Source organism: Geotrypetes seraphini, chromosome 1 (assembly GCF_902459505.1).
Source record: "Geotrypetes seraphini chromosome 1, aGeoSer1.1, whole genome shotgun sequence".
Classification (NCBI taxonomy): Eukaryota; Metazoa; Chordata; class Amphibia; order Gymnophiona; family Dermophiidae; genus Geotrypetes; species Geotrypetes seraphini.
Genome location: NC_047084.1, coordinates 269041228 through 269067633, shown reverse-complemented (window position 1 = coordinate 269067633; position 26406 = coordinate 269041228). Strand labels below are relative to the sequence as shown.

The window sequence follows — 26406 nt, the reverse complement described above, 5'->3', positions numbered from 1 at the left end:
TGGAATCTCTTTGGTGGAACCCTTTTTTTGTTTACTGTTCAAGTAATTAACTTATAAATCCCCTCTTTTACTAAGGCTGACGTGTCCATTATATTATATGAATGAACCCTGCTTCCAAAGCCTTCCATCCCTGTGGGAGTCCCGTTGGCTAGAGGGGGGTCCCCATGGGATAGGGGGAATTCCCGTGGGACCCCCACGGGACCCATAGGATTCCCTCGATCCCCGTTCCCATACAGACCTCTAGACACTACTGGCACTGCTGCAGGGAAGTTAGAATACTGAGAGCTGCTGGGAGGGGAGGGGAAGAAGCCATTGTTAAGCAGGTACCCAGATCATTGGGTCCCCTTGATCTCCTCGGGTCTGAGGTACGTACTGGCCCTGCATGGACCAGCAGGAAATTTTTGCGGAGCAGTGGTTGAAGAACACTACTCTAGACTGTCCTCCAACTTCCAGTTGTCTTCTTACAAGCAAGACAGTAGGAGCTCGCCTCTTCTGCTCATGATTCTTTTTTTTTTTTTTCTTTCTTTTAACTCATAATTTTTTGTGGCTTAGTGGACATTCATGCTGCAGAGGTTCCCTGTGGGGACAGCTCTTGCTGCCGGAGATCTCAGACTTTGAGGACAAAGTCTGCTTTCAGGGGGCTGGCTACTTGGTAATGCAACCACCTGGACAGCCTGCATAGTCAGTTCAGGTCTCAGGGACCGTTTTCTTGAGAAAATTGCTCACTCCAGGTTCGTCCACTAGTGGGCTTGAGTGCATGCTTTCATGGTACCATGGCGCTGTATCAAGGATCGGAGCCGACTCTTCTTCCTCCCGGTGGCATATATGGTATTTCTGGGACAGGTGGAGGTCTCTGGCCAACACATGGGGCCTTAGAGGCAGTCGGAAGATACCAGCAGTCCAGTTTCCAGGCTTCTTGAGGCAGAGGATCTCCCTATAAGCTGTTTCAGCTTCCATTTTGCAGCTCCCTAATATGTGCATCCTTGGCGAAACGCAGCCATGATTCTGTGACAAAATCCTGGATAAACTCCAAAGGCTCTCATAAGGGTTTAGAGGAAGCTCCTGCCCCTCAGGGACAAGGATTTCCTCCAGACTTCATTAACATGCTGTTTTCAAGCTTATCTGTCTAACGAGTAATACGAATCTACCTACTATGGTGGTCCTGCTTGCGCTGGGGTCTCTCTTCACCGCCCCACCATGAGCGTGGGTCCCAAGCAACAAAGACAATTGCATTTGAAGAACAGTCCACCTGAGGACGACAGATGATCTGGAGGATGATCTCATGCATTTTCTGTCTGACAGGCACCTCCACTGGGGGGAGGTGGCAGCAGTTGTTGACTTGCAGGATCCGGATCTGGGGGCTGCTCCAGATCTGGTAGAAGACCCCACTGTGTGGAGACTTTTCAAACCTTCAGTAAGGAAATGGATAATTGCAGAATCCCTTCAGGAGTTGAAATTGGAGACGATTCAGTCCTTGACAGCACAGTGCTCCCTTATGAGTAGCACAAAGCCGCAATCTTCCTATTTTCCTGACCATCCAGACATCTTGAAGATGCTCATGGATCACTGGGAAGTGCTGAAAGGGCCTCTACGAGTTGCCAAGGCTGTCTAAGCTCTGTCCGAAGTGGATTCCTTTAATCAGCTTTTTGTTTCCTCAAAGGTGGAGTCATTGGTGGCGTAGGTGAAGAAGTGCACTAATCTTCCCAGTGAAGGCAGTGTGGTGTTGAAGGATGCCCAAAACTGCAGAATCTATTTTGTGCTTGAGGTGTGTGTTGGTTGTTTTTTTTTTTTTTTTTTTTGGGGGGGGGGGAGGGGGGGTTTGCACCCACAGGTTTGAGAGCTCCTGCAGGGGCTTCCTTTGTCACCAGAGCCTGTTGCTCAAGTTGCATCAAGATCCTGACACTATCATGGATAGGGGTCTACAATTTTTGGTAACGGGAGTGGATTATGTGGCTGAAGCCCTGTACGACCTCTTCAGGGTAATGAGCAAGCTGTCCACTTACTTTCTCTGCGCAGTAGATGCTGTGGGTCAGATAGTAATCTGGTGATCTTTATTTAAGGCAACCCTCAATAAACTGCCCATTTAAGGGGGAGGAGTTATTCAGAAAGGGACTGGACAACCTTATGGCTAGTGTACAGGAGAATTAAGCCTAAATCCTTCTAAGGATTGGGGCATTCTAATTTTCATTTCTCCAGATGATATAGTCAATACCCCGAGGGTTCCTCAGGATAGAGCAGAAGCCTTATCTGTCCAAAAGGCGTTTGGAAGAGCTTGGCGCACACGCTCTTTGGCAGCCCATTTTCCATCCCAAAGAAGTTTTGACGCCAGGCCTTCAGCTGACTCCCCTACCCGCCTCCCTTGCAAATTGGTGGGAGGCTCTCAGCATTCCTAGAAGAGTGGGTGGGCATCACCACGGATTGCTGGGTGCTGGACATTCTACAAGAGGGGTGCAAACTCAAATTTTTATCCCCTACTGGACCTTCCTCTGAACTCCCTAGCAGGGAAACCAAAAAAAGAGGTGAGGTTAAGAGCCACTGTCCAAAGATTACTGGATATGGTGGCCATAGAGCACATCCCAGAGTCCAACTCAGGCTCTGGCAGATACTCAATATACTTCATTTTGCCACAGAGAGGCTCCAGTGATTGACCACCTTGAGTTCCAGAATCATCTCCAATGTGGCCCTCAAAATCCCTTGGTTCTGCATGGAAACAGTGAGGCCAGTGATTGCCTCGGTCATGCTGGGGGAATTTGGGGAACTTTCTAGTTCCTCTGGATTTGACGGAGACCTACCTCCATTTTTCCAGAGCACAGAAGGTTCTTGAGATTCCATGTTTTGCAGCAGCACTTCCATTTTGTGTTCTTGCCCTTTGGACTGGTGACAGCACTGTGGTCCTTTAACAAAATGATGATGGTTGTCGCAGCGCATTAGAACAGACTTGTTATCTGACTTCATCTGTATCTGAATGTTGGAATCAAAGGGTCATCAAGCAGTTCACATAGATGTCCAGCTGCTGTAGAAATTAGGCTGGATGATCAACTTTTAGAAGAGTCCTCATTCCAACGCAAAACCTGGAATATTTGGGAGTTAGGTTTGCCAAGTGAGTGAACCAGGTGTTCCTTTCGCAACCATGCAAGGAGAAGCTTCTCCAATTGATTTGTGCCCTTCTGAACACTCCTGCCCCGACAGCCTGACAATACTTGCAAGTCCTGCAGTGAATGGTTGCGACTATCGACGTGGTCCCCTGGGCAAGAATTTGTGTCCGCTTCAGGATGCGCTTATCTCCGGTGGAGTCCACTTTGGGATCCACTATATCATACATGTCAAAAACAAGGCCTGTGAGTCAAATCGGCCCACCTGGCCGTTTTATGTGGCCCGTGGTGACTGTGCTGCATCCAAGCACCTGTACGCGCTGCCAAAGTCCCAGCGGCACTCCAAGCACCTCACCACACTGCCTTAGTACTCATTTGCAGGCAGAAGGACCCAGTCCCAGTGTAAAAGTTAGGGCGCTTCACACAAGTGCCTTACTGTGCTTGTTGTTTTCAGAACATGTGGTGGCCTGTGATATGGTTTCTCAAGGTGAGGAAGGATCTATACTTCTACCAAGACTAAATATCTTAATAAAAAATTTGGCCTATGACTTAGCCTATGTTTTAGATTTCGTTCCTTATGTGATTGAGTTTGACAACCCTATACTATATCAATAGCTCCTTTGGACAATGGAGACTTGTCACAACCCTGGTGGTTGCATCCTCTCTCTCTCTTTAGGGGAATTTCTCTCCGGATCTCCATCTAGGTGATTTTGATGATGGATGCCAGCCTCTACGGCTGGGTGGCCCTTAGTGCAGACAAGTCCAGTCCAGGGATGGTGGTCTCCTTCTGAGAAGGAATGGTTGATCAATCATTTGGAGTTTCAAGCAGTCTGGTTGGCTCTCCTGCACTTCGAGAAGGTACTCCGCTTCAAGGCAGTACAAATTTTCTTGGACAATGCCACAGCTGTAGTCTGCCAATCGCTAGGGGACACCTAAGTGCGTTCCTATGGTAGAAGGCACAGTAGGCTCTTTGGGCAGAAAATCTGCTAGCCATTTTGGTGGTGCACGTGTCGAGAGTAGACAAAATGCATGCGGATTATCTTGGCTGTCAAACTCTGAATCCAGGGGAATGGTCTCTGTCCCAGAGAGCATTCCAATGCATAGTGAAAAGATGGGGACATCCAACATTTGATCCAGTGGTGTTGGCGTCTAACAGGAAGGCGGCTTGGTTCTTCAGCCGCTGTTGTAAATCGGGAAGTGAATGATTGGATGCCATGGTTCAGCTGTGACCACATGATGGCCTTCTATATGTCTTTCTTCCATGGCCCATGACAGGGTGTCTTCTGCAAAGGATCAAGGTCCACAGAGGTCAGGTGATTCTCATGGCTCCCAATTGGCTCAGGTGGCCCGTGGTATGTGGACCTCATTCATCTGCAGCTAGATTAGAGTCTCTGGCTTCCTTGTTACTTGTGCCTCCTCACACAGGTCCCAATAGCCCTGCAAGATCCGGAATGCTTTGTTCTTACGGTGTGGCTCTTGAATGTGCAACTTTAGTGCGCAACGCTACTTGCCTGGCTTAGTTGCTACATTCTTACGCTGCAAGAAGAAGTCAACTGTTGTGGTATATGCTAATGTCTGATGGTGTTTTAAGGTCTGGTGCGCTCAGAAGGTCAAAGAAACAAGCTCGGCATTGAACCTGGTGGTTCTCGCCTTCCTCTAAGTAGGCCTGGAAAAGGGCCTTGCAGTTGGAGCTCTGAGATTTCAGATTTCCGGGCTTTCCTGCTTCAGACCTGAGCCCATGGGGGCTCTTTTGCAGCTCATTCGGATGTCGTCAGGTTCTTGAAGGGTGTGTTACAACTCTGCCTTCTGCTGTGTTGGCCATTTTTGACTTGGAATCTTAATCTGGTTATCGGGGTCTTTATAGCTCTGACCTACAAGCCGTTAAATCGAGCTTCTCTGATGGATCTCGCCTTCAAGATGGTTTTCTTGGTGGCCATTATGTCGGCATGCAGAGTTTCCAAATTTTAGGCTTGTCCTGCAGATATCTTTTTTTTGAATTACAAAATCAAGCATGATCCTGTGCACTTCCACTCCTTTCTTCCACACCAGCCAGGAGGCGAGTTTGCTAGCCTTTACACCCTTGGGTTCAAGCAAACATGACAGGATGTTAATTTCTGGATGTGCACAGGCTTTTGCTGAAGTACTTGGGGGTCATGAATGAATTTAATTTGCCTGATCACCTGTTTGTGCTGGTAGGTACAGCCCTTAAGGGCAGTCTGGCTTCGAAAGCCACCATTTCCAGATGAATTCCTATGGCTATTACATCCACCCATTTTGGAGTTGGACAGTGACTTACTCTTTCGGTAAAGGCTCATTCCACCTAAGGTATTGCTTCCCTTTGGGCAGAATCTTCAGCAGTTTCCCCAGAAGAGATTTGTAGAGCTGCCACTTGGTCCTCCTTGCATACTTTTACGAAGTTATACAGGATAGATGTGGCAGCCAAGTAGGATTCCGCCTTTGGACTTTCAGTTCTGGCAGCAGACTTGCCAGCTCCACCCAGAGTTTGAGGGTCTGCTCTTGTTACATCTCATTTGTTCAGGAATAGAGTGGGATTGTACAAGAAGGAAAAATTTGGTTCTTACCTTTGCTAATCTTCTTTCTTGTAAATTCCTACTCTGTTCCTAAAGCCCATCCTGGGAGTTGCTGATCTGCTGATTTTGTCTGCCTCAAGTACTGGTAAGTTGGACTTATGATTCTTGACCAGGCTTTCCAAGATTAACAGCTGCAAATATTGTGCACTTTGCTCCAGAGGGTCTCTTGCTGATGTGCCCCACTCTGTTAGGGCAGGCTGACTCCTGGGTACCATTTTATGGTTTCTAATGTAGACTTGTTTCTGCATACCCCTCTTTTCTGTGTCCTCTACAGGAATGGCTGTCTGCTTTGTTACACACTGGAAGTTGGAAGGCAGTCTAGCGGTAAGAGGAGCATAAAGTTATGCTAAATGAGACTTCCTACAAGAAATATCATGAGATAGGATTGACTATCCACATGCTCAAGAATAGAGTGTGGATTTACAAGAAAGAAGATTAGCATAGGTAAAAACTTAATCTTTCCATAGCATCAGCATAGCAAGATCTTTAGAGAAATGTGGCAAATTATGAAAATGGTAGACTTCTAATAACTAACTAAACTAGAAGACTGATTTACTTCAAACTGAAATGTGTTAATGTTTTTTTCTTTTAAAAACAGATGTATGCTTTTAGTTGAATCCGTGAAAATGAGTCAAGAACATGATGGGCAAACTGCTCCCTATCTGCATGATGATCTGTTGGTGAAGAGCGGGATAGCAGATTGTATAAACTCTGACAGTGTGGATGAATTAAATCCATCAAATCCCTCTCCTAAAATGGAAAATTCTCCTTCTAAGGTGCTGTTCAGCCCTAATGTGGATAGCCCAGAGAAAGATCCAAGTTACCTACAAGTGGCTGATGCACTTTGTCATGAGTCAGCAGAAACTATCCCAGTAGAGAATAACTGTACACCTGTGGAGATAGTGGATCTGAGTACAGAAATCAAGCCAGTTATAAAAGACTTATCTGAACTAGTTACAGAATCTACTTGTAATATTGATATTGTTAGTGCGAATTCTTCTACAGCTGCCACAAAAGTACTCAACTCTCCACCTGTTTCTAAGGGATCCTATAAATTTGACCCTGGTCAAATTGATTTGATTGATCCTTTCAAACCAAGGGAATTAAAATTACAGAATTCTCCAGTAAGAGTTCCAGAATCTACTGACAGTTGCCCTGAATTCTCAAAAGAATCTGTCAATTTAGAAATTAATTTTTCTGATGACAATACTGTTATCAGAAAGCTATTTACCAAGAACCTAGTAGAGAAACTGCCAGAAATAAATGATGGCGCTAAGAAACCAACTGTAGTCAAAAACAAAGTTGAAAAAATTGTAAATCGGGAAATTTCAGAAGACACTCATGTTCTCAAGGCATCTTGCACTATTGATGGCAATTGGTGCGATTCAGATATTAATTCATTTACTTCTGAATGTTCTAAAATTCCAAATTCACCTAAACTCCAGAAACCTGGTACTGAAAACCTCAGCATTAGACAAGACGACGATAACCTGTTGCTGAAGAAGCCTGAATCTGTGTTGGGATGTCTGATTGAGGAGAAGCCTGTTATATGTGACAATCTAGGAAAAAAAGATCCTTTAAGTCTGTAAGTAAGGATTATTGATTTTCTATTAAATCCCTGTAGGATAAGTTACCCACCTGTCTCTCTGCAGCTCCATGTGACTCTGTGCAAGTCACTTAACCTTCCATTATCCCAGATATAAAACAAGTACTTCCTGTGCAAACAGCATGTGATTCCTTATGGATAGAGGTTAAGCATCTCAGCTCATGAGTTGCTTGCAGAAAAATCAATCATTTTCTTTTCTCTGCCCCCTTGTCTCCCTGGGCAGCACCTCTCTCCTCAGTTTTAACTTCTACAAACGAGTTACATCTCTGCACTAGATTTTTTTTTTTTTTTTTTCAGGATTTTATCTGATATTTATTTCTTTTAAGGTTTTCCTGTGCTACGAGGTTCCCAGTAGTCCTGGGGTCTGTAGCCGGAAGGGCCACATTTTTCAAAAGAGCACTTGCCTGGTTGGCCTGCATATAACACTTGGGAACTCGGTGCTAGGTCCCTTGGGAGCACTGCTTACCTCTGCAGAGTCAGGCGCGTGAGCCATAGGCTGATTGACTCTGTGACTGGCTGGGAGGCTTGGCAGAAGTCAGCTGTTTTGTTCCCCCTCCCCCCCCCCGAGGGGTCAAGGGTTTCTGGTGTTTGGAACCTGAGTGAAAGGCAGCCCGAAGAGACACACCGCCGCTGGACCTACCCTTGCTAGTCTGAGACAGAACTCCCTTCTCCATTTCCAGCTGCAGTGAGAAGCTGATGCAGACACAGCACATGGCAGATCTGTAAGTACAGCTCATTACAGTCCATGGGGAAAATCGGGGTGGGTCAATTCAGCAAAACTACGGGTTTCTAAGGGTGTTCCAAGGGTTCTCGCCTCTAAAATCCTATTTTCAGTAATTTTGAACTTTTTGGTTTTGCTCCTATGGGCTGTTCTTATTGATACTAAAACACTGCCAATTTCAAAAAGCTTTCTGCCTCAAATTGCCTTGTTTTTTGGTAAATTATTATGGACTCCTCAGGTGGTTTAGACCCCATATCATGCCAAATTTCTAATTGATGGTCAGATGAGGATCATCCTTGTACTGTGAGGCATGCAAGAAAAGGAAGGAACCATGGTCTTAAACCTCTCTGGTCACTTTACGAATTGGCTAGATCTGGGTTGTAAAACCTTGTTAGAGCCTCAGAAATGCGGCTTGGCATCAGCAGCGGAACACTTTTGCGCCGACTCACCTGACCCTGAGAAGATGGTAGACTGACAGAGTTCCTTGGAAATCCCAAGTCAGGTCTTTGACCCTGATTTTGTGACTTTGATGTATGCAGCCTACCAGAAGTAGGGTTGTCTGTGTATCAGCTGGTTAGCTTTCAGAGGAGTTTACCTCCACAAAGCGAGATCTTGCTGCAACCGGTAGTACTGCAAGAATCGGAGACCCAGTCAGAAAAGGTCCGGGACGATCTGGGGTCAGATGCAATTTTGCTGCTGTTCCACCATGTGTTCTCCTTGTAGGGTTCTAGTTCAAAGTTTAGGGCAGACCTAGATTAGGGAGAGGATCTGACACTGCATGGGCCATTTAAGATGGCAGATTTAACTAAGGTTATTACAGTTTGTTCTGTGGGAGTTGGATTTAGAGTCCCCACAGATTTCTACAGCTCTTGCTATTGAGCAGTACCAAGTCACAGTCCACATGCTTCCTTTCATACCCAGAGATTACCAGGATAATGGAGCATTGGGAAATGCCTGAGGGTCCTCTGTTGGGGGCCAGGGCAATGATAAAATTGTATCCCATGGCGTCTGATTTCCAGCAGTTATGTACACCACCTAAGGTAGATTCTCTAGTGGCTCAAATTACTAAAAGAATTTCTCTGCCTAGTGAAGGTGAAATTGTCCTGAAGGATTCTCAGATTTGCAGGGTGGGTGGGCATCACCACGGATTGCTGGGTGCTGGACATTCTACAAGAGGGGTGCAAACTCAAATTTGTATTCCCTATTGGACTTTTCTCCGGACTCCCTAGCAGGGAAACCAAAAAAAGAGGAGAGGGTAAGAGCCACATATACACACACACGGCATCCAAGTTCATCCATACTTGGATGATTGGCTGATCAGAGCACCATCCAAGATAGAATGACACCGGGTGGTCTCGTGCAGTTCAGCTCCTGCAGGATCTGGGGTGGATTATACATTTCGGAAAGAGCCAACTGGAACCTACTCAGTGTTTGGAGTATTTGGGGGTTCTGTTCAACATGGAAGATGGCCAAGTTTTCTTCCAGAACTATGAAAGCAAGCTCAGACACCAGATCCTGGAGATTTGGGAGCTACCGATGCCTAATGCTTGGCATTACCTGCAGGTGCTAAGCTCCATGTTAGTGACCATAGAGGTGATTCCATGGGCAAGAGCCCATCTGCGTCCCCTGCAGAGCATACTTTTAGGTGTTGGTTGACTCAGAGATACTTTCTCCAGTCGCAGTTAGCCTGGACGGTGGAAGTGTGCTAATCTTTTGTGGTGGCTCTGGTTGGAGTAGTTATCCAGAGGCCTCCCTCTCCGTAAAGTCTTGGGTGATCCTGAAGACAGATGCCAGTCTTTTTACAGCTGGGGTTCATTATGAGGGTCATCCAGTACAGTAAGGGCATTGGCTGCCTTCACAGAGGGCAAGGTCCATCAACAGATTAGAATTAGGCCATTTGGTTGGCTCTATGGTTCTTCCAGACATGGCTCACAGGCAAAGCAGTTGGTGTTTTCTCCAATAATGCCACAGCTGTGGCGTATGTCAACATACAAGGGAGAGCTAAGAGTGCTCAGCTTCAGGTGGAGGCCCAGTTGTTTCACAGGACAGAAGCTTATCTATAGGCCATCACACTGGCTCATGTAGCGGGAGTGAACAATGTCTAGGCCAATTATCTCAACTGCCAGACCCTGGATCCAGGAAAATTGTTCTTGTTCCAGAGAGCATTCAACTGTGTTGTGAAACACTGGGTTTGCCAACTATAGATCTCGTGGCCTCAGCGGACAAAAAGAAAGCTCCTTGTTTCTTTAGTTGAAGGTCAGAGCTGGGAAGTGTTGGCATAGACACTCTCTAGTATAACATTGGCCAGTAAACGGGCTCCTGTATGTGTTCTCTCTCTCCCCGGGTAGCTCTGGATAGGCCGTGTCGGTATGAAGTTCTAGTCCAGTTGCAGAGAAAACTCTCAAGACTACTGCTACACCATGATTTTCTGTCCCAGGGGTCCATAGCCATATAGAAGTCGGAATGGGATTCTGATAATTGGTAGGACCTTTTTACCAATTATCATATCCAATTGTCCTATACTGTCAGAACGGTTTGTCATCAGCTGATAGGGGATTCCCTTACCACGATTAGTTGAAACTGGTAGGGAGATCTGCGATTCCTTGTTCCCTCCCTCCAAACCCTCTTCCGCTGAGCCTGATGCCCCCCCTACCCCCAACATTCCTAGACGCCTCTTCACATCCCCACACATCTGTCAGGGAGATCTGATTCTTTTCTCCCTCCTTCCCCTCACTGATTCCCCTCCAGCCGCCTTCCTCTGAGCCCACCATCCCCCCCATACCCCTCTGTACCTTCCAATGAAAAATCAGCAGGAGGAGGGAAGCCCACTCCCTATTGCCGATAGGGCTGCCTCTTCAAAACGGCAACCCTTTCTCTCCCAGTGCATCACGAGATGGGAGTAGGTAGGGCCACCATTTTGAACTAATTAGAGCCTTAGGCCCCTCCCAAGATGCACTGGGAGGGGGGAACAGCTGATTTTTTTTGTTTTTGTTTTTTTTTATAACTTGAAGGCTTAGGGGGGTGGGGGAGGGGTTAGGAGGAGGAGTTCTAGGAGGATTGATGTGAGGGAGGGAGAAAGTAATCACTGATTGTGGTAGGGGATTCCCCAATTAGCTGAGCCAGCAGGACTCCATGAAACAGGCTTCAGGGAGACCAGCTGATCAGAGAATCCCCTGCCGCGATCTTCTGATGGCAAGCTGTTCTGACAAGGTAGGACAATTGGTAGATGTAGAGCAATTGGGTACTATAATTTGATAGGAAGACAATTGGTAGGGTGAAGTTGGTAGGAAGATTCTTCCAATTGTAGACTGATTCGGAACACTTTGGGCTTGTGGCATGGCTGTTGAGCCTTAGCATAAACAGAATGTTTGATATGGCTATCTCTATGCTTCTACAATCAAAGAAGTCAACTGTTGCAGCTTATGTGAAAGTGTGGAAACTTTTCAGCTCTGCTGTAAGGATAACTTAGATCCTATACGGCTCCCTGCAGGAAGTCCTGTCCTTTCTGCAGGAAGATCTATAGAAGGGCCTAGTGGTAGGATCTCTTGAGGTTCAAAAAGCCGGTCCTTTGTGTTGGAGCTTGAGTGGACAGATGATTTTTGGCACCTTATCCAGATATGCCCGGATTCTTGAAGGGAGCTCGCGTGCTCTGACCTCCAGTATGGTAACCGGTCTCTACGTGGAATCTCAACATTGTATTAAGGACCCTCGCTAAAGCACCGCATGAGCCTTTGTCAGAGGCGTCTTATGGATCTAACTGTGAAGGCAGTTTTTTTTAGTCATGATCACTTAGGCGAGGAAGGTGTTGGAACTTTTTATGCACCATGCCTTCATTCCTACCAAAAGTAGTTTTGATTTCATGTCAGCCAGGAAGTGGCTAGAAGAATAGGACAAAGGCTAGAAGAAATAGGACAAAGCTTTTGGAAGTCGATTTGGGGACATATTAATATTTTAGAGTCTGCGATCCCTTTGACTTATGAGGTAGTGATATGTGGAACTGTGTTGCATGTTAAGGATACCTTGGATCAGGGGTGTCCAGCCTGCGGGCCGCATGCGGCCCTGTGAAGAATTCTGTGCAGCCCCGCTCACGATGCGTTGTTTTTCTCGTGAAAAATTCTGTGCGGCCCCACTCATGATGTGGTGTTTTCCTCTGCCGGCTCCCTCCAACGTCTTGCTGCAGTGTTTGCTTAAAGCTGCGAGCAGTGGATCCTATGTGCCTCTTGTGGCTGACCCGGAAGTGTTCCCTCTGACTTTGCGACATCAGAGGGAATGCTTCTAGATCAGCCGCAGGAGGCGCATGGAAGACGCTGCCCGCGGCTTTGAACAAACGCTGCAGGCAGGGCTTTTGCTCTAAGAGCCACAAGTTCAGTGCCGCCTGTAACTTCAGCCAGATCCTGGGGAGAAGGAAAGGGAGAGGAATGAGAGATGTCAAGTCCATGGGAGGGTTAGATGCCAGGGGAGGGGAGGGAAGGAGACAGATGCAAGGCCAGGGGAAAGGAAGGAAGAAGAGAAAGGAATGAGAGGGGATGCCAGATAATGGAGGGGAAGGGGGAGTTGGAAGGAGAGGAGAGATGCCAGGGCATGGGGGAGGGAAGGGAAACTAAGGAGACAAAGGCCAGACCAGAGGGAGAAGAGGTGCCAGAGAGGAGGTACCAGGGCATGGGGGGAGGGAAAGAAAGATGTCAGAGCATAGGGGAGGGGTGGAGACAGAAAAATGGAGAGGGGGTGAAGCTGAAATGAATCATATACAAAGGAGAGAAGGGGCACAGGATAGACAGTTTATGGAAGGAGCATAGAAAGAGGGAAGATATCATATGGAACGGGGAGAGAGCAGACAGAAATGGAAGGGGCAGAGAGAGAGGGCAGACAGTGGATGGAAGGGGGTGATTCTGCATGGAAGACAGAGAGAGGACAGCTGCTATCTAGAAAGAAGAGAGTGAGGATAAGATGATTAAAGCAAGGGGGATTTGTTCAGAGATGGGTGTTTTTGGGTGGGAGGGTATTAAAAGCAGTGCCAGATTGGGCGTGGTGGGAGAGCAAATGGGATCAGAAACAGAGGACAGAGAGAGATGGTAGGCAATGGTCTGAAGGGAGAGAGGTTAGACCTGGGGTAGTGTGGAGGAAGAGGGAAAGAGATACTTGAAGGGAGAACTGTTGGGAAGAGAAAGAAAGAAATGGTGGACCTGGAGAAGGGGGGCAGGGGGAGAGATGGGATGGGGGATAGTTGGGAAGAGAAAGGGAGAGAAGTTGGATCTGGGGATGGGAGGGAGGGAGAAATGTTAGGCCTGTGAATGGAAGGCAGAGAGATGCAGCATCTCTTTTTTTTTTCCCTTCATTTCATTGTTCAGCATCAAGCGGGAGGGAAGAAGAAAAATAGAAAAGAGAGAGAGCAAATTGTTGGACCATGGAGATAGAGGAGGAAAGATGGAACCATGGAAGGGCAGGAGGGAAGAGAGCTGGGATAAGATGCTAGGAGATGGAAAGAAAGGGACGGCGTAATAGCCTGACCAGTGGAGAGAGGGAGGGGGATTCTGAAAGTGGTGAGCCTTGTGGATGAGGTCAAAATGGAGATGACAAGATGAGTGAGAGAGCAGTGAGTACAGTGGTAGAAATGTGGTAATGGGGAGGAGATAGAAGGGAATAGGAGGCTGGGAAAGTAGTGAGATGGAAAATGGGAGAGCTAGAGACAGAGAAGATGGAGAATTGAGATAATAGCTGAACATTTTAAAAGAAGAAGGGTGAGAGAGAAGGCAAGATTTGAGTAGACAGAGGCAGAAAAGAAAAAGTTAAGAAAGCTGAAAGGGAAAAATCAATATGTTGGAGACAGGCATAAGGAAATAGAACGAGAGAAGAGGAGAAAAAAATGGACAGCAGACACTGGAAAGAGAATTAGTTGAAGATAGAGAAAAAACAGAAAAACTGGTCAACAAGGTTGAAAAAATGGTTTTATTTTGAATTTATTAACTGGAATATGTTAGCTTTGGGATATGTGCATCACACTTATTTTGTATTCAGTGGCTTAATCATACAGCTGATTTGGGAGAGTGACGATCCCAAAATTAGTGGATGGGCACCAAAGTTTTCTCTGCCTGAGTGCAATTTATAAATACTTGCGCTAGTAGGGATTCCCAAGCCCTGCCAGCTGAAGACATCTTCTCCAGTCTGGCAACTCAAAATCTCCAAGCTTTGCAGCCAATGGCAATATCCTCAAGCTGCCCCTGATTTCATGCATGCATGAAAGCCAAAGGGGGGGGGGGGGCAAGGAGGAGGGAAGGCAGCAGCTCTGCAATATTGCTGCCAGCTGCAGAACTTGGGAAGTTGGAGGGGGAGGAGGTGGCTGTCAGTTGGTGAGGCTTGGGGATCCCTACTAGCTACAACATGGGAGATGTTCATTTTGAGGGAGCCTAAGCTCAAAGTGGGAGGCCCAAAAAAGCAGTAATATTTACCCTGACTGAACGATCCTCTACATGCGCTGCTGACAGCTGATTCAGCATCCCCGCTCTGATGAGGCTCACCTCTGAAGAGGCTCACTGTAGCTGTAATAGAAGTGAGTGGGAGAACCTGGAGCGCGCATCCCTGCTCATCAGAGTGGGGATGTGGAAGCCTGTGGCTGCTCCCACTGTCAGCGGTGCACATGGAGGATTAGTCAGGGTAAGTATTACTGCTTTTTTGGGTTCCTCTCCAGTGTCCCTTTAATGGAGGTTTATTATTAGATACGTACATCTTCTATATTAGTGATTGCAAATTTGAGACCTGCTCAATCTTTTTTTGGCTCATCGGCTAGTGTTAGTGTTTGTGCAGCCCCAGAAAATTTTTTTTCGGCCAATGCGGCCCAGGGAAGCCAAAAGGTTGGACACCCCTGCCTTAGATAAATATAAGAGGTGACTCTTCTTAATTATGACAAGTACAGCTGTACAGTTGATTTACCCGCAACTGGAAAAATTGGGACCGTCTTAACTTTACGTTCTGGTGGGCAAATTTAGGATCTTTTCCAGATAAGCCCCGCCAAAAAGTTAACCCCCGCCACAGTTTTAGCTAACACCATGCTAAGTGAACCCCCCCCCCCCCCGAGTCATTATTCAAATCATGTGAATAATTTCCTCGGAGGGCTTCAACAGTTTAATAATTTATAAGGTGGTGTGGCTTAAGTTTTCGCCCGTGCACTTTTTGCATTAGTGGTGGCGGGGCTTATCTGGAAAAGACCCCAAATTTATGTTTAATGTATAAATATGAAAAATAAATGCTGATTTTGTCAGGGAATACAAAATTTTTTAAATTAATATGGGGCCCATTGATGTCTTTTGTAGAATTATTATAGTTTTAATTTTTGTTGACATTAATTGCACATCAATGGGGGGATATATGTTTAAATGATCTGATTTATCAGTTTTTCTGGGGTGATGGGAAGGGAGGAGGATATTTTTGTTGGGGTTTGAACTGGTTCTGAATATATATATAAGTGTTTAATTTTCATGATTATGACGTGTGTTATAATGCACTTTTGTAAGAACTGAAAATTTAATAAAGAATAAATAAATAAAAAATAAATTGAGTTAAAGAAATAGGACAAAGTATTGAAGTTGCTGGATATCAGGAGAGTTCTTCTTTATCTTGATGACAAATGAGTTCTGCCTGTCAGATCATCTTTTAGTCTTGACCAGTGCTAGTCATCAGGGCAGACCAGTATCTAAAGCTTCTGTTTCCCAGTGGAACCGCATGGCTATTTCCTCGGTGTGCATTGGCAGCTGTTATTTTCTATGAAAGTTAACTTTAGCAGCAGTGTGGCATCTTCCTGGGCAGATTCCAGGGTAGTGCTGCCTGATGAAATTTATAGGGCTGCCACACCTTTACAAAATTTTATAGAGTGGTCATGGAAGCACAAACAAGTCCTTCGGATCCTGTGTCCTGGTCGCAGGCTCATCTATCCCGTCCTAGACTCAAGGGACTGCTCTGGTAAGTCCCATCCATAAGGAATCGTATGCTGTTTGCATAGTAGATTCTTACCTCGATAATACTCTTCCCTGTGGAGCAGCATACGATTCCTTATACCCCCACCCTGTTGGATGTCTTATGCCTGCAGAGGCTTGATGTTTTGGGAGGAAGAGAGTCTAGTACCTTGGTAGCCAAGGAAGAGAAGCAGAGCCTTTGAAGTGGCGGAGTAGTAGTAATAATATATCAGCATATTTGTACAGTTCTTAGCAAGGCAAAGTGTTAATGCGGGTTGCACACAGGTAGGTAGGGTTTTTGTTTCGCCACTATTCTTTGTTGCCCTGTTGGGTGATTCTTTATTAACTCTTTAAAGTAAATCTGCTCAATAGTAATTATCTGGATTGAGGAGTTCCATGAGCCCCCCCACCCCCCTGTTTTCATTTAAATTTCCTAGGGGTTATCACTTGCTTTGGTACATACTGAGGAGAGATGGCGCTGCCCAGAGAGACAAGGGGGCAGAGAGAAGATAAAGATTGATGTCTTCTGCAAGCAACTCATGAGTTGAGGTGCTTATCCCATCCGAAAGGAATCGTATGCTGTTCTACAGGGGCGAGGATTATCGAGGTAAGAACCTAATCCTTTCTTTTCCTTTTTGTCTATTCCAGACAGTCCTGACAAATAGGTTGTGTCTGTTCACCAGTGGATGGAGACGGAGGAAAATAGCTCCAAGTAATTTGCCCCTAAAGGGTATCGTACAGCATATTATGTTTAGTATTTCTCCATCTCCAGGTAGATAATCATATTGTCCAGCTCCTTCTTGGTGCATGTCTGTCATCTCCTGTCCTGACTAGTTCTGATTATCAATTGAGCAAGGGGTTAGTGCTGGTAAGTTAAACTCCTTCAAACGAGCATATCTGAGCCAGGATGTTACTGGATCCCTTCTCTCCTTGCCTGTATGGCATTTTAAAGGAGGTGAGAAGTGGCCTAGAGGTAGAACTGCTGCCTCAGTACCCTGAGGTTGTTGGATCAAATTCCAGCGCTGCTCCTTGTGACCCTGAGCAAGTCACTTAGGCCCAGATTCACTAAAGATAGCGACTCAATCGCTGTTGGCTGATTTCTCTGGCCGATTTTAAAACAGCAATTGATTCACTATCAAGTTTGCATGCAAATGATTTGCACGCAAACTCACCGAATCAATCACTCAATGAGCGCGAGTCGGTGCTGAGCCCTGACAGTAGTGACAGGAGAAGCAGCCTTCTGTCACTGCTGTCAGTTCTTCTGCCGTTTTGTTTGTTTGTTTTTTCATTTTTTTTTAATGGCACAGATATTTTGTATGTAACTCCTTGTAAACCATTTTGGAAAAAAACAGTGTAGAAATTTTAGGAATAAATAAATAAATAAAATCTGTCCAATGGAAAAGAAAAAAAAAAGCCCCTTCCCTCCCTTCACGATACAAAAAAAATGGCTGGAAGGATGCCCACTCCCTCCTGCCATCGGGCCCACTCCCTCCCCAAAGAAAGAAAAAAAAGCCAGCAGGAGGGATGCCCACGCCCTCCTGCCTGCAAGTACCTCCCCCCAACCCCAAAAAAACCCAGCAGATGGGATGCTCCCTCCCTCCTGCAATCAGCCCCGCCTACCATCGTCAATACCATCCTACCATGCATTTACGTTGGGAGCAGGAGGGGTGCCCAGTCAGACCTTCCTGCTTTTCTGGTCTCTTCCAGTGCAATGCAGGCCTTAGGCCCTGCCTCAGTACATCATGTGATGCATGGGGAGGAGCCTAAGGCCCTGATTGGCTGAGGAGTCTGAGCCAATTTGGGTTCCTTAGGAAGGAGCTAAAGGAAGTCCCTGATTGGCCATGGTTTTGGCCCATCAGGGACTTCCTTAGGCTCCTCCCTAAGGAAGTCCCTGATTAGCTTAGGTGCCTCAGGCTGCTCTCAAGGGAGGAGCCCGAGGTGCCTGAGCAAATCAGGGCCTTAGGCCCCTCCCCATGTACCAGATGATGCACCAGGGCGAGGCCTAAGGCCCGCATTGCCCTGGAGAAGGCTAGAGAAGCAGGAGGGACTTAGCATCCCTATTGCTCCCAACTTCAAGAGGAGGGGGAGGGAATGGGAATCCCTCCTGCTGTTTGCTTCAGGGGGAGGGAGGGAGTGGGCAGGCGGGAGTGGGCATCCCTCCTGCCTTTTTCTTCGGGGATGTGGGAGGTCTTTCTGGGCAGGAGGGGAGTGGGTACCCCTCCTGTTGTTTTATTGGGGGGGGTGGAATGAGCGCCTTCTGCCATTTGTCGGGGGGGGGGGGGGGGCGTTTGTCAGGGGTCATTGTGGGAGGCCCATTGGCAGCAGTGCCATTAAAATAATGGAAAAAACAAAACAAAACTCAGCAGACCTGTCTATAGCAGTCAGGTTTTAGGATTGTAAAACCCGATGCAAAATAGCCAAGCAAATGTTAGTGAATCAATTGCTTGGCTATTTTGCATGGGGTTTTACTAATTTGCATGACCAGATCAGAAAATGGGCGATCCAGGGGAAAAACAAGCGTTGGGCTGTTTGAATCGAATATAAAAAATCAACTCAATAGGCCAAATCGAATCGAAAATGTTTTCCCTGAATTGGGCAGCACTAGTGCCCACCTACTTTGGGCTCAGGCCCACTGCCCACCCCAGTTCCTCACTCCCTATCAGCTGTCTGGTAAGCCACTGAACACAGTACATATATTTGTGACACACACACATCCCAAAACATATCATATTCCAGGTAATGCATGTTAAAATAAACACCTTTTTCTACCTTTGGACATTTTATTTTTCCATCGTGTTGGTCCCATTTTGTCTCTTCTGTTTTCCTGTGCCTTCTGATACAGTTCCTTTTCCAGTGGTTGCTGTCCATGTGTCTTTTTTCCTTTTTCCTGTCTTGTTTCATTCCCTCACTACTCTGATATACTGATTTTTCCTTTTTAGCTCTTCAAGCCCTTTTTTTCTGCTTCTCTGTCCACTCAGATTTCACCCTTGTCCTTTTTTATTTTTAAGCTACATGGCCAACTTTCCCTCTCCCTTGTTCATTCTCTAGCATAGTGTGTTTTATTTTTTTATTATTATTATTTATTTTAGAAATTTTTACATTATTTAACAAGCATATCATCTTGTACAGAAAGTGCAATTAAGAAAACATAATATTAAACACAACATTAAAAAAACTTTTTTTCCAAAAAAGAAGAAATAACTCACTTAATCGCACACTAGTCCTCAAAATTAGGATCCAAGACTTAAGAAACGGAGTGATTTAAGGATACAAAATAACAACTAAAGGAAATCACATTATCTGATACTGAAAAGGAGCTAATTATTCCTTGGATGCTGATTTTCCTTCATTCCCAAGGCGCTTCGTGGAGAGGAAGGCTGTCAAATGAGCTGGTTCAAAGAACACATATTTCAAAGTATGATACCTTACTACACATTTACAAGGATATCTAAGGAAAAATAAACCCCCAATCTGGGTCACACCAGGTTTCAACATTAGAAATTCCCTTCTTCTCTTTTGAGTCTCCTTAGAGACATCTGGAAAAATTTGAATATGAAAACCCAGGAAGTCTGTGGTTCTATTTTTAAAGAAAAGTTTAAGGATCCAGTCTTTATCTGGAGCCAGAACTACAGTCAGTAGGAGAGTGGCTGGAATAGCCACTTCTCTGTCCGACTGCTCTAATAAAGCAGATACATCCATAGAACTTTCCTGGGATTTTCCAATTACGTCTTTCTTCTGAGCATCCTGAGTCTTTATAGGTAAATAACATACTCTTATCAATGGAGGTAATGAATTCTCAGGAATTTTTAATATTTCCAGAAAGTAACGCTGTATCATGTCTCTTGGGGAAATTGAAGAGACCTTTGGAAAATTAATTAAACGCAAATTATTAATCCGGGAATTGTTTTCAAGTGCTTCCAATTTTCTCCTCATTATCAAGTTATCTTTTACTAATAAGTCATGATTACTTTTTATCATTTTTATGTCCTTATCTTCTTGGGTATCAGATTTCAATATTTCTATGTCTTCTTTCAAATTCTTAATAACTTCTTTATCCCAGGACAAGCAGGCAGGTATTCTCACTAGTGGGTGATGTCATCCGACAGAGCCCCGATACGGACATCTTGCAAGCATGTCTTGCTTGAAGAAACTCAGAAGTTTCGAGATGCCCGCACTGCGCATGCGCCAGTGCCTTCCCGCCCGATGTACCGGGCGTGTCTCCTCAGTTCTTTTCTTTCCGCGGAGCTGAGAAGTTTCTCTTCATTCTGCGCTGACTGAATTTCAGTAAATTTGCCTTCTTTGTACCGCGTTTTTTGTTTCTTTGATTTATTTCCATTTTACTTTATATTTAAAAAAAAAAAAAAAAGTTAAAATTATTTCTTCCGGCGGTTCGGCCGGGCCGGCCTCGTGGCTTAGGCCTTGCGCCTTCGACCTTGCGGCGACGATTTTCCGGCCTATGTCCCGGCCGATCACCGGTTTTAAAAAGTGCAGCAAGTGCCAGCGTGCGATTTCGTTGACGGACCCGCATCGACGCTGTCTTCAGTGTCTTGGTCCAGAACACGTTCCGAAATCGTGCCGGCCTTGTTCCACGCTCACTGCGCGCTCGTTCAAACGGCGCTGCTTGCTCTGGGAGTCGATGTTTAAGATGGAGTCTGCCAAAGAGCCGTCTGCTTCAACTTCTGCTGATGTTTCGCCGGTCCGTTCGAAACCTGCATCGACGACTCCTGCATCTGGCATTGTGAAGCCGGCATCGTTCACTCCGACTTCTGCCTCAAGTTCGACATCGGTGCCTGTCCCCGTCTCCTCGGCTCAGGTACCGCCTTCCACTGTCCCTCCGGTGGTCATCAAAGTGCCTAAAGCTAGCAAGCAGAAGCACTTAGCCACGAAGGAGCGCGAAGACCGTGCTGGAGGGACCCCCTTTCGGTGCGGATCCCTCCATATCGGCTTCGCTGCGATCCCTGCTGGAAGCTCAATTTGTCAAGCTTATGCAGTCTATGGGACCCCGGCTTATCGCCTCCATTCAGGGTGACCTCCCGGTCCCGGGGGACGGACCGCCCCCTCCCCCTCCTCCTCGTCGTTCGATCTCTCTGCTCGACGAGGGGGATCGAAGGAGGGCGGCGGACGCCTCCAGGCGGGCTTCGTTTAGTGATATGCCACCTTTGGAGCCCATCACGCCTCCTCGACATCAGAGTACTTTGTCAGCTCCTGATAATCGGAGTCCTGGGCATACCGCATCGCAGGAAGAGTTCTTCCGCACTCCATACCAGACCTGGGTGGCGCTGCGTGAGTCTGCATCCTTGCCACCTCTGCGATCCACTGCATCTAGTCCCATCCATTCCTTGGAGGCTTCGGGGGATCGTGCGATGCATAGAAGATCTCGTTCCCCATCCCGTCACCGGGAGGGGCATCGATCTCGACACTCATCTCGACACTCCTCACGTCATTCGGAGGTGTCCCCGCAAAAGAAGATCCAGCGTATGGGATACTCCTCGTCGGATTTATCCCCGCCTGAGGGACCGGAGTATGAGGAACCTTCTACCTCCTATTCTCCTTGCCGCTCCCAGCTTTCTCTGGACCCGGAGGCTTCCACTGCTTCTAGTCCGTCTCGCCGGCCGGCGCTGGCGGACCAACTGTCCTTTTCCTCCTTCCTCCGACAAATGGCGGATGACTTGGATGTAACTTTGGACACTGGTTCTCGATATTCCAAGGAGTATCTGGACACCATGCATTTGCCTCACCCTCCGGCGGAGACGCTCCAGCTTCCTCTGCATAAACTGCTTGATCAGACTTTCATGCGTTGTTTTGAGACACCATATTCCATTCCTGCAGTTCCCAGTAAGTTGGATGCTCGATACCGCATCGTCCACCACAAAGGGTTTGAGGGGGCACAACTATCTCATCAGTCCCTCCTGGTCGAGTCCTCCCTCAAGCGTTCTCATCCCTCCCAGGTTTACGCCTCAGTTCCACCGGGCCGTGAGGGGAGGACGATGGATAAGTTTGGTAGACGTATCTACCAGAACTCGATGATGGCGACTCGAGTGCTCAATTACAATTTCTTCTTCTCTTCATACTTGGACTTCTTCTTGCCGGTGCTACGCAAGTTCATTCCTTTTATCGATGCTCAGGCTCGATTCGAGTTTGAAGAGGTGGTGGCGACCCTTTCCCAGTTACGCCTGCAGCTGATGCAATCCTCCTACGATGCCTTCGAGCTCTTGGCACGGGCTGCGGCCTGTTCAATAGCCATGCGTCGCCTGACCTGGCTTCGTACGATTGATATGGATCCGAACCTCCAAGACAGACTTGCAAATGTGCCTTGTGCGGAGGCGGATCTGTTCGATGAGTCTATCGAGACTGTTACTAAGAAGCTTTCGGATCATGAGAAGTCCTTCCAGTCTATCCTAAGGCCTAAGCCTAAGCCTCAACAGTCTCGTCCCTCTAGGCCGCCTCTGATTTACCAGCGGCGTTATCAGCCGAGGCAGACTCCTCCTGCGAGACAACCTGTGAAGAGACAGCCTCCCCAGAAGCCTCAGCAGAAGCCTCAGATGCCGGCTGCACCCAAGGCTACTCAGCCTTTTTGACTCTCTTCCAGGGAGCATAACCGACCTCGTTCTGTCTTCCCCCGTTTTTCCCATAGGGGGTCGTCTCCATCATTTTTGTCATCGATGGGAGACAATCACCACGGACCTTTGGGTCCTTACCATCGTAAGAGAGGGATACTCTCTTCATTTCCAACGGGTCCCCCCGGACCACCCGCCAAGAGAGTATCCTTCCAACTTAACGCAGACCGCTCTTCTCCTCCAGGAAGCTCAGGCTCTGCTTCGGCTTCGGGCCGTCGAGCCGGTACCGTTAGATCAGCAAAACCGAGGGTTTTACTCCCGGTACTTCCTGGTCCCGAAGAAGACGGGCGATCTGCGTCCCATTTTGGACCTTCGAGTCCTCAACAAGTTTTTGGTCAAGGAGCGGTTCCGTATGCTGAACATTGCCTCTCTCTATCCCCTCCTCGAGCAGAACGATTGGTTATGCTCTCTGGACCTCAAGGAGGCCTACACTCACATCCCGATTCATCCGGCCTCCCGCAAGTTCCTCAGATTTCGGGTGGGACATCTGCATCTGCAGTATCGAGTGCTTCCGTTCGGCCTTTCCTCGTCGCCCAGAATCTTCACGAAGTGTCTGGTGGTGGTGGCCGCTGCACTCCGGAACATGGGTCTCCAGGTGTTTCCATACCTCGACGACTGGCTCATCAAGGCACCGTCGGCTCCAGAGGTCATTTCGGCGACCTTGACTACAATTTGTTTCCTGCAGAACTTGGGCTTCGAGATCAACTTTCCCAAGTCACATCTTCAGCCCACCCAGTCTCTCCCCTTTATCGGGGCTGTCCTGGATACCATCCAACTTCGAGCATTCCTTCCTCCTCAACGCATGGATGCTCTCCTTCTACTCTGCCAGTCGGTGTCTTCTCGCCAATCCATCTCAGCGAGACACATGATGGTCCTCTTGGGCCACATGGCATCTACAGTTCATGTGACGCCTTTTGCCAGATTTCATCTCAGAATTCCTCAATGGACCCTGGCATCTCAGTGGACTCAGGTGTCCGACCCGTTGTCCCGTCACATTGTAGTCACTCCTGCTCTACGGCAGTCTCTTCTCTGGTGGATGACCTCTTCGAATCTATCCAGAGGTTTACTGTTTCACTCTCCTCCCCACCAGAAAGTTCTCACGACCGATTCATCGAACTATGCATGGGGGGCTCATCTGGATGGTCTTCGCACTCAGGGGTTCTGGACCAGTGCGGAACGACTCCATCAAATCAATCTTCTGGAGCTCAGAGCCATCTTCAATGCTCTCCAAGCTTTTCAACATCTGCTTCATGACATGGTGGTCCTCATTCGCACCGACAATCAGGTCGCCATGTATTATGTCAACAAGCAAGGGGGCACGGGCTCGGCCCCTCTTTGCCAGGAAGCTCTTCGAGTCTGGGATTGGGCGGTCCGCCACAGCACCTTCCTCAGAGCTGTCTACATTCAGGGGAAAGACAACGTCTTGGCAGACAAATTGAGTCGTCTTCTCCAGCCTCACGAATGGACGCTCCATTCCGACCCCCTTCATCAGATCTTTGCACAGTGGGGGACGCCTCAGATAGACCTCTTTGCAGCCCCCCACAACTTCAAACTGCCTCAGTTTTGCTCCAGGATCTACACTTTTCATCGCCTCGAGGCAGATGCCTTTCTACTGGATTGGGGGAATCACTTCCTGTATGCGTTTCCTCCATTTCCTCTCATTCAAAAGACTTTGGTCAAGTTGAGAGCAGACCATGCCACCATGATTCTGATTGCTCCTCGGTGGCCCAGACAACCTTGGTACTCCCTTCTACTTCAATTGAGCAGCAGGGAGCCAGTACTTCTTCCAGTGTTTCCTTCACTACTTACTCAACATCAAGGTTCACTACTTCATCCCAACCTGCAGTCCCTCCACCTGACAGCTTGGTTCCTTTCAACATAACTCCTCACCAGTTCTCTCAAGCAGTGAGGGAGGTCTTGGAGGCTTCCAGGAAGCCGGCTACTCGACAATGCTATTCCCAGAAATGGACTAGATTCTCTTCCTGGTGTATTTCCAATGCCATGGAGCCTCAGCGAGCTTCCCTATCCTCTGTGTTGGACTATCTTCTACACCTGTCTCAGTCTGGTCTCAAGTCTATCTCTATACGAGTCCATCTGAGTGCTATTGCGGCTTTCCATCAGCCTCTACAGAGGAAACCTTTGTCTGCTCATCCTGTGGTTTCCAGATTTATGAAAGGACTTTTTCATGTCAACCCTCCTATCAAACCTCCTACTGTGGTTTGGGATCTCAATGTTGTCCTGTCTCATCTCATGAAGCCTCCGTTTGAACCTCTCAACAAGGCTCCACTTAAGTATCTCACCTGGAAGGTGGTTTTTCTGGTGGCCCTCACGTCTGCTCGCAGGGTCAGTGAGCTTCAGGCCTTGGTGGCGGATCCACCTCTCACAGTATTCCATCATGACAAGGTGGTCCTCCGCACACACTCGAAATTCCTACCTACAGTGGTCTCTGAATTTCACCTCAACCAGTCCATCGTGCTTCCAGTGTTCTTTCCAAAGCCTCATTCTCATCCTGGAGAATCAGCTCTTCACACTCTGGACTGTAAACGTGCTTTGGCTTTCTACTTGGATCGCACCAAGTCACACAGAACTGCTCCTCAACTTTTCGTCTCCTTTGATCCAAACAAGTTGGGACGACCTGTATCGAAGCGCACCATCTCCAACTGGATGGCGGCTTGTATCTCTTCCTGTTATGCCCAGGCTGGATTATCCCTTCCCTGTAAGGTCACAGCCCATAAGGTCAGAGCAATGGCAGCCTCTGTTGCCTTCCTCAGATCGACACCAATTGAGGAGATTTGTAAGGCTGCCACTTGGTCCTCGGTTCATACGTTCACCTCATTATTGTCTGGATACTTTCTCCAGACGGGATGGACAGTTTGGCCAAACAGTGTTACAAAATTTGTTCTCTTAAGTTGCCAACTCTCCCACCATCCCATTGGGGTTAGCTTGGAGGTCACCCACTAGTGAGAATACCTGCCTGCTTGTCCTGGGATAAAGCAATGTTACTTACCGTAACAGTTGTTATCCAGGGACAGCAGGCAGCTATTCTCACGTCCCACCCACCTCCCCTGGGTTGGCTTCTCAGGCTAGCTACCTGAACTGAGGAGACATGCCCGGTACATCGGGCGGGAAGGCACTGGCGCATGCGCGGTGCGGGCATCTCGAAACTTCTGAGTTTCTTCAAGCAAGACATGCTTGCAAGATGTCCGTATCGGGGCTCTGTCGGATGACATCACCCACTAGTGAGAATAGCTGCCTACTGTTACGGTAAGTAACATTGCTTTCTGGTCTTTAAGTTCTTTATCTAAGTTTTTAATTTGAGGAGTCAGAGAATTACCCAAAGCCACAACTAACTCCCAGAGCGAGTCTAAAGTGACTTCTGGGGGTTTAACTGGAACAAAAGGAATTGTTAGTGTAGGCAAAGATAGTTCAGATGTCTGGTCTACCTCTTCAGTGCCCTGTTCCTCCATAGCACGAGTTGTCCCAGTCGCTGGTTTCTCCAAAGGGAACGAGTCCCTCTGAGTTGTCTCCTGCTGCAAGCCCTCCAACGTGCTGGCCTCTTGAGGGGAGAACACACTCTCATCTGACGTGCTCTCCTCTCGCGGTGAGCTAGCTCCCAGCGGCAACGGCTGGAGGGGAGGCGTCCTAACGTCGGAGCTCAGAGTCACGTCTAGCCCATGGGATGTCGTCGAAGCACTCCTCTCTGCCGACGCTTCCATCGGGCGATTCCCCGAACCGACTTGCTCGTTTTGAAGGCGTCTGAAGATGTCTTCAATTGTAGGAACCGTGGGTCCTGAGCGCTGGGAGGCACCACCAACACTCTTGCCCCTTCTTTT

The 26406-nt window shown here is 47.5% G+C and overlaps 1 protein-coding gene across 3 annotated transcripts in view; it reads left to right on the top strand.

Moving 5' to 3' along the window:
- TACC3 (transforming acidic coiled-coil containing protein 3) overlaps window positions 1-26406 on the top strand; it is a 195617-nt gene that overhangs the window by 31639 nt on the left and 137572 nt on the right. For all 3 annotated transcript variants that reach the window (XM_033951090.1, XM_033951080.1, XM_033951099.1), the window contains exon 4: window positions 6282-7268. In XM_033951090.1, coding sequence (XP_033806981.1) covers window positions 6282-7268 — 987 coding nt within the window. The remainder of the gene's footprint in view (window positions 1-6281; window positions 7269-26406) is intronic.